The sequence below is a fragment of the Diabrotica undecimpunctata genome, chromosome 6 (genome assembly GCF_040954645.1).
Source record: "Diabrotica undecimpunctata isolate CICGRU chromosome 6, icDiaUnde3, whole genome shotgun sequence".
Taxonomy (NCBI): domain Eukaryota; kingdom Metazoa; phylum Arthropoda; class Insecta; order Coleoptera; family Chrysomelidae; genus Diabrotica; species Diabrotica undecimpunctata.
In genome coordinates this window covers 108,059,495-108,068,688 of record NC_092808.1, presented here as the reverse complement: position 1 = coordinate 108,068,688, position 9,194 = coordinate 108,059,495, and the positions used below count along the sequence as shown (strand labels likewise).

The 9,194-nt window shown below is 30.5% G+C and overlaps 1 protein-coding gene across 1 annotated transcript; it reads right to left on the bottom strand.

Annotated features, from left to right (window-relative positions):
* Positions 1 to 2,554: 2,554 nt before the first annotated feature.
* On the bottom strand, positions 2,555 to 6,182 carry LOC140443708 (uncharacterized). The gene is made up of 2 exons (XM_072535091.1): positions 5,496 to 6,182; positions 2,555 to 3,390 (listed from the first exon to the last, which is right to left on the bottom strand). Exons 1-2 carry the CDS (start codon positions 5,698 to 5,700, stop codon positions 2,858 to 2,860), a joined length of 738 nt encoding a protein of 245 aa, XP_072391192.1. The 5' UTR covers positions 5,701 to 6,182; the 3' UTR covers positions 2,555 to 2,857.
* Positions 6,183 to 9,194: the final 3,012 nt, after the last annotated feature.

The window sequence follows — 9,194 nt, the reverse complement described above, 5'->3', positions numbered from 1 at the left end:
TCCCTTAACCCAGATACTCCTAAAACTTTTTATCTCAAAATTTTTATTAAATTCTGCTATGAATGGCTGTCTACTTCAATTATATACGAGTTTTACAAATAAAATTTTTCATTTAGGTTGGCCGTTTTTTGAGTTATCAGGTGTATGTTATAACCAACAGTAGGAATTCAAGCTACTTAAGGATCAATGATTTCATTATACAATAAATGAAACCAAGTATAAAAATTAAAGTTATTCTTTATTATGGTAACTAAAAAAACATGATTTAGGGTGAAGTGCAACATCGCACTTGTTACATCTGGACGCTGCCTGCTTATGACATACACAACACCTTGTCTGTTTTTCTTGATAAATGACGATATGGTCTAATCTATTGTACCTTGACTCAAAATGTGTAAGTTGACTTTTTTTTGACGGTCCGCGTTTAGTTGTTTTCTTATAGATTTCCAGTAATCCTGACGCTATGCATCTTCTGAATGCTAGGTGATTCATTTTCCCACCATTACTTTTATGCAATTGCCAGGCATTGTACTCTGCCATATCAAGACAATGCTAAAATAAACTAAAGTACCATTTCTTGCTTCTGATACCTATTCTGTATAAGCTCATGTTTTGGTCTGCACGGCTACTCCTCCTATATTTTCATTATATTTTTTTATCATAAATGGCTGTGGGATGAGTATACTTTTCTTTTCTTTCTGCGAATATCTTTTCACCTGTAGGGTTGGCAGTGGTGAAGTAGCATTTGATGCAATAATGTCGTTATTATTGAAGTTCCATTTACATACTATAATATTTTCGTCTTCTACGAGTGAGTATTCAAATACACCCCTCTGATATTTTTTGAAACGCTTGAAATTTTTTAGAGGACAAGCTTTTCTCGAATTGTTCCAGTGCATTTTAAATTTCTTGCTGTTAGCTCATGTAGTAATGGAAGTGAAGTAAAAAATAATCAAAAGTGAAACGGCGCACCTGGATTATCAGATTGCAATTTATCGGCAAATGACAATACGACATTGGCTCCTTATCCTAATTCCTTGTATGTATCAGAAAGTGGAGTTGTGGCACCTTGATAAGGTTTAAACCACTAGAGATATCTCTGTTTTGTGGTTCCGACCCATAGTTTATAGCCCCATCTAATGGGTTTTCCTCAGATAAACTGTTTTGATCCATGCTGCCTATAGTAAGGGACCATCGCTTCATCAACACTGTGATCTTCTTCAAATGTACAAAACATATGAAAATTTTTATTGATTATGACAAATAGCGGACGCATTTTAGCAAATTTATCGCCTTTTGTAATTCGATATTATCAGAAACATGTATATTTTGCATAATAAAACTTAATCTATCTCGCGATATAGCCGAATACACCAACTTACACCCTGCGCCATCGTTGTTTTCCCAGTACATAGACCTTCGAGGAAATGAGAAATATCCACTTAGAAGTAATATCCCAACAAAACACCTAATTTCATTTTGAGTGATATCTCCAGAGCGATTGTGTTAAGATGCAGATAGATTACTAAAATGTGTAATTAGGTCCACAACTTCATCATCAATGAAAAGGGAAAATAACTGTAAAGGCGTGAGAATATTTTTTGGTGCACTTACTGGCTTCCAGTCGGAAAAATTGGGATCAATATTTTGTTTTTTCCAGGAATACTCTCTTTTTTTCTTCGGTTTAGGTTGTGGAGCACTTACACAAAAGCGAGACACACACACACAGACAACAGGAGGTTATCTTCACTATCAGAATCTTCAATTGTAGTATCTTCTGGACCCGAAATAATAATTTCATTCTGCCCTTCATCCTCCAACGGTGCACTATCAAAAACAACTTCAGCTTGTACTTCTAATTGACTACCTGGAAGGTTATTTATGTCAATGTGGTTTTCATCCCTGGAATCTTCGTCGGTATCATATTTTTCAGATGAAGGGAAGACAATAATACCATCAAGTAATGAAGATGGATCTAGGTGTTCAATCTCATCTAATAACTCATTGAGAGTCAATGGTTTCGTCCAATAACTAAAAAGTTACAATATGTTATGACTGAGTAGCATGTTATCCTACCGTATGTTATAACATACAGTCGTTTTTGAGCATTATTTTTCCCAGAAAAAAGAATAAATATTGATAACAGTAATAACTATAGTAAAATATAATCCAAAACGAAAGTAAATGTTAAATCTTTCTGAAAAAATAATGCCATAGTATCCTCAAAATACTTTCTTCCTTTTATCCATTTTGTATATACCACATGCGCTAATATTTATTGCAAATTTTCGACACCCTACTTAGCTAAACGTCGACTGCAGATAAATGCAAACCACTACTGATGCATATTTAAAAAGCAGGCTACGTTGTGACATCTAGTAAATAATAGTAAAAGTCAAATAATACAGGAATTTGTAAAGCGCATGTTTTAATGGACAGTAGGAGTATCTGGGTTAACTAATTCATCAAGCGGTTTATTTTTCAACCAGTGAAATTTTCAAAGTTGTTGGGACAGAAATGGTCCTTTGGTTGAAAAATCCACCAGTTCCTGTTTAACAAAGAAAAAACATATTGAGAAAAATATACATTACTACTCTATTTATACTTGTTTTACATAGTTTTACTGAATATAAGTTTTGAACAACACAAAAAAAAGTGTTTTGTCTTAAAGGGTTAAATGCATTTTCAAACCACCTGCTACAGCAAATTGCTTAAACAATTTGTAAAGTTGTACAGTTTGTCTTCAGTGTGCACTGCTGAATGTGTTTTCACATTATTAACCAGGCTAAAATACTACTACTAATAATACTACAGGCTACTTAAAATAAATTTTGCAGTTTTTATTCAGTGTGCACCCTCAATGTCTTTTCAAATTACTTGCTAGGCTAAACTGCTTAAAACAAAATTCACACTTGTAAGGTTTTTCTCCAGTATGCACTCTCAAATGAGTTTTCAAATTACCTGCTAAGCTAAACTCCTTAAAACAAATTTCACACTTGTATGGTTTTTCTTCAGTGTGTACAATCAAATGTGTTTTCAAATGAGCTGCTTGACTAAACAGCTTATAACAAATTTCACACTTATAAGATTTTTCTCCAGTGTGTACAATCAAATGTGTTTTCAAATGAGCTGCTTGACTAAACAGCTTATAACAAATTTCACACTTATAAGATTTTTCTCCAGTGTGTACCATCAAATGTCTTTTTAATATACATATTTGAGCAAACTTCTTGAAACAAATTTCACAATTGTAACATTCCTGTCTAGTCTGAACTTTTATATGTTTTTTTACAGTTTTTCCTTCAGTGTATTGACTCATATAGTGTCCTTTATGGGATAAATGTTCAAACAATGTTTTCATTATTTTACCTTTGTTCTTCCCAGTAAAACCTAAAATACAAACAAACTATAAACATTTACTACAAGAGAAAAATGAATTCAGATGCCAGACACAAAGTAATAAATGAAGAAAAGCATAATAAAATGCCAGTCAGCAAAAGTGTAGCCAATAATATAATAAATATGTTTTAGGCACCTGCATTTCTGTCTTGTAGATGCATAAGTTGCACCTTTGTGTTAAGCCAGTCTTTGAAAATCAGTAACATATATTTTATATATAATAAGTCAATCACAGATATCAAATGACACAGTATACCATGTTTAACATCAATCCCCACATAATCATCATTGTTTCCTGGATATTTTAAAACTTATTCTTATTCGATCCTATTACTTTTAGCTTGACATCATGTGGTAAACCATGATTTGTAGTAATCCCATCTACACTGACAATTCATCTCAGTCTTTGTCTATCTATTGGTCTAGTTCTCTGAGATGCCATTAATGGAATAGATTATGAAGGTTTAGCTTTAATTTCCTCGAACTATATACCATATTAACCCCAGGAGTTTAATTTTTACAGCAGTGATTAATTCTTAAAGTTTATTCGTTTAGCAAATTCCCATCTGTCAACATAGCACGTGTTGATATTCGCGTCTCATTCGTCAAGAGGCTATTAAATATAATTTATTGCCTTAAGCCAAACAGATTCTCATGTTACAGATCCAAACTTGCTAGCATGTTTAAATTCAAATTGTATTGTGTTGATTTTTAAGTTAATATATTGTGTTATATTTATGTTATAGTTATTGTTAAGTTATTTACTGGCCGTGTTATTTTTTAGAGTTTAGTTTAATTGTGACATAATGATTAAATATCAAGAAATTCTTACTCTAATAGTTTCAAAAGTAAATATTTTTAAAAATGATATGATACACATCAGTATGACCCTGTTTGGCTTTCACATGTGTCTATTGACAATTGGGAATTTGTAAAATGAATACGGTTTAAGTGTCAACCATTTCTTTGTACACATTAGAACATAGTTAAGATATTAATGTGAGGATGCATTCTCCTATATTTGCACTTATTTATTATGTTTTCAAAAGCATAGCTTTTTTATTACAGGCTATGGATGGAATGGATTAATCGATGCAATGGATCATACCAAGGTGCCAAAAATATAAAGAAATGAAACATAATGCCTAATGGAGTCCCAACCGTATTTTTTAATAAAATAAACTAGAAATAAATTAAAACAAAATTTAATCTAATCAAACCTCATTGAATTAAATTAAAAACCGTAGCTCTGTTTGTAAAACCATGCTATGCTTCCCTCCTCAGTTACTCACAGGGTGCCATATCCTGTTTTTAAAAGTTTTCTCTCAAACTAATATTTTTGTATGAAGACAGTCTTCAAATTTAACAGAATGAGAGGGTTAGTTTTGTTTAATTCTTATTAAACTTACATAATGTACTCAGCAAATAAGAGCCAAACAGTATAAACCTGTCTGACATATAATAAAACATAAAAGAAAATATATTTAATATTGAAGAATAGCTATTTTTAATGTGTTGCTTTGTTTGATTGAACTTAAAAAATTAATATAAAGTGAATATAAATTACAAGGCAGCTAACTGTCTAATTTTCAGCATTTTTGGTAAGTATAAAAAAACAGACTAAAGCTAAACAAAAACAGACTAAACACAATAATAAAATAGCATTATTAAATTAAAGCAACTCTCAACAGGATAAAGTGAAAAGATAGATTTGGCAAATATGCTTTTTATTTTTTTTTGTATTGGAGGAAACATATCCTTGCCAGTTATAGTGTACACTTTGATTTTTTTTTCGCATTTTATATTAAGTGATCCATGTGTTATTCATACATTTACAGTGGCATTTTTCAGTCTTTTTTGCAATTGGCTAATGGACTAAAATTCAAAAATTGGTGAAAACTGTACCCTAGTATCTCTTGTACCAAAAAATCATTGGTTCTAGTTTAGTAAGAGAGTACAATCTCTACGGAGATGAAATTTAACTCAATAAATTCTGCTTTACTTGCCGATGATTGTACAATGTTTATTCTCTGGAAAGCATTATTTTTTATGTAATTGCCATTTTTTTGTACTGAAATGTAAGTATATTTCCTTACCTTCTTTGTTGATAAGTTTATTTCCATCTTGTTCTATTTCAGACTTTATCGGAAATTCCTTCAAAACTAAAAAATCATAAGTATCATCTGTAGTACTTTCTAGAATAGATTCTTCCTTAATTTCATATTTAAAGCTATCCAATCCATTATTCTCTATTTCTACTTCATATGAGTCTGGACCGAGTTCTTGTTTTATTACTTCCATTTTATTAAACTTGACACCATGGTCTGTGCCATGACCACGTATTTCAATATTCAATAAATAGAGAGTTTTTAAGCCCCTTATTTCAGTAACGTTAAACGTTATACGTTATTCTGCTCATGCGCATTAACAGAAAAATAACTAATTACTTTATTAGCGGATAAGGTATTCCCTTATTTAGGTAAAGATAAGGTTAACGTTATTAAGGGATTACGTGTTTGTAATGTTGTCAAATTCCATATATCTAAATCGTAAAAAAAAACGAAAAAAAAATTATGAGCTAAATGTCATATGATTTGGAATACGTAAGGACCGAGTTAGTCGAGGAATATCCCTTTTCTTAAATCGAAAATTTAATTCACCATATTTGTCTTTAAATGTTTCCAACTCAAAATGTGGTCTTGATGCAAAAGGTATTACAGGATCAAAAATATTGTGAAGAATTAAGCCTCTTTATCAAATTGTGATCTTTTAGTTCTCCGTGTTTTCGTCGTCTTAATATATTTTCAATATATTCTTTCATTATGGCAAATACTTCAAATTAGAGAAGTGACGATATAACAGGAACTGTTATTAATAACTGGTTACTGACAAATAACAGTGACTAATAGTTATCCAATAAATAAGTTACCAGTTATTCAGTTATTTTTTATATCAAGTCAGTTACTTGAGTAAACGATTATTCTGTTAATAGTATTGCAACATACCGAGCTCAGTCCGGTATTACTCGCTTCTTATGCCTATTTTCCGCATTTTAACTGCCTGAATAACCGTCTACCAGTGAATAACTGTATACCAGAGAATAACAGTCAATATTTTAACGCTAATGTACGTTACTGGAGTAACTACTAAGTAAGTTACTGGAAAGATTAGCGTTAGCATTAAAAAAATAGCCAGTTATTCTGATAGACGGTTATTCTGGTACACGGTTATTCAGACAGTTAAAATGCGAAATCACGTATTACGTTTTTAGAAGCGAGAGTAAGAAATATCCGTAGATGTAGATACCTACGACATAATACGTAGTAATTATTTAGTGACCACTTATTTATCTTTTTGGGAGTATGTATGTATCTAACCTGAATACTGTTAATATCAAACTAAAATAGGTATATATTAATCTTAAGCATCGAGCAAAAAAAAAATTGATGATCTTAAGACAGCAGAATTTAAATTATTCTGCACTTTTTAACATTATTGAAATTTTAATATTTAGACATAAATAAAAAACATTAAAAAATTTTTTCGTTATCAATTGCAAAGATACATTGCAAAAGGTAGAATTCTAAACAATTTCCGGATTCGGAATGTAATTCAAGGAAGGATTTTATTATCCTTTTCTTATTTCGAAATCAAAATTAATGTCAACAAACAATGCAAATTCATTGTATTGTTATATGATGTCAATAATAGAAATAAGGAGAATAACAGGCAATGGATAAATGGATTAGTAATTTTTGTTTGTACCACTCTGTAATTATTTAAAAAACCATTTAATTAGTTAAAATAACACGTAAACATGTGTTCAAGGATTCAATTTTAGTTATATCTAAAATTTTATAAATATTTTTACCTAGAGGTATAAAAATAGACAAATTTTGTTTTATAACCCTTATTCAAGGACAAACTCTAAGCCGGTTATATAAATATTGGGACTTCCAAGAAGAACTTGGTCAGATTTTGACTTGAATAACTTAAATAACTGATAACTGTTTAAAATAACAGTTATCCGAAAATAACTTCCACGGTTATAACGGTTATTTAAAAATAACTTCTAAGCACATCACTACTTCAAATAAAATAGGTTATCGAACTGCTGTTTTATAGGTTACGTTTGTCAAATGTCAATTAACGTTAATTTGTGTTAGCGTAATTTCTGAAAGGATTCAAAAACGATTTTAAGTAAAAACGATATCCCTTATTTCCTACTCAATGCGCATGACAAGTATAACGTTTTACGTTTAACGTACATCAAAAAGTAGAGGGCCTAAAAACTCTCTAATAATTTTATATTTTACCATAACAATCACAATCAAAAAGTCAAATTCTTCTTCTTTCGTTTTATGGCCTCCACCTCTTAGGTACGTGGCAAGCTCATGTATATATTTTCATTTCAATTATAGAAGGAAATTCTCCTCACAGAGATTCTGGAAATAACCATATTCCCTTCAACTATTTTGGATAATTTATAATGGATATTCTAAAATAATTCTATATGTCATGATTTTTCCCGACCTCAATTTTCAATATAAAAAAATAAAGTTGAAAAAAGCTTCTTTTTTTAGATTTAAGCGGTTCTATGGGCTTTGGGAAGCTAAAAATTTGTATGAAGTCATGTTTTATATATATATATATATATATATATATATATATATATATATATATATATATATATATATATATATATATATATATATATATATATATATATATATATATATATATATATATATATATATATATATATTTCTTTGGACTTATGCGTTTTTATTCCCGTTGTTGATTTTCTGCCCACATTTTTCCTTACAGTAAAAAAAAACAAATTTTTATAGTTCGTTTTATTTAGGTTTTCCCCACACCAGCAATAAAATGTAAACTAAAAAAACATCACCTAAACATTCATACCACAAACAACAACAAATAAGTCAATATGCTGAAGAAACCAAGAAACCATATTAAACAAAAGTGTAAAGCTGGATTTATAGTTTGACGCACTGTAAACGTAGACGCACTGGAAAAAGATCAACATAGAATTTTGTGTACTCTTATTTATAAATGAACGTAAACGCATGACGGAACGTAAGTGAAACGCACTGCAACGGAAGAGTTGGCCAACTTTCATCTTTTACAGTGCGTTACTTGCGTCTGGCCAATCAAAAGGAAGAATTTTGTGCTGTCAACCAAAGTGAACTGTCTATCCCGCCCACCATTTTGTAAAGTTGTTTATCAACATAATCGAATTTTGATTTTGTTGATTATTTGTTACAATGAACGTTAAGAATTTATAAAATAATAATAATAAATAATAAAAGAATATTATAGTATCATGGTCACCAACTCTAGCCACTGTTTCTATTCATGCGAAAAAATTCCACTCCGTCGATTTATAAATTGAAATAAAATTTATAGTCCGTTTGTTACGTCTGCAGTGCGTCTACGTCTACAGTCCGTCAATCTATAAATCCAGCTTTAAAGTTGAGATTCAACAAGAATTTTACAAGTGTGGAATTTGTCTTAGGCAGTTTTCTCATAAAAGCAAGTTGACAACGCATAAAAAAATTCATACTGAGGAAAAACGTTATGAGAGTGAAATTTGCTTTAAGACATTAATTTACTACCGCAAACAACTTAAAAATGCATTTGCGAACACATATTGGGGAAAAACCTTATAAGTGTGAAGTTTGCTTTAAAAATCCAGGCATCCAATGAGAAGATGGAACGCATGGTTTTTTTTATGTACTATAGTGGCAATAGCGTCTGGTGAGATCTGTGCTGGT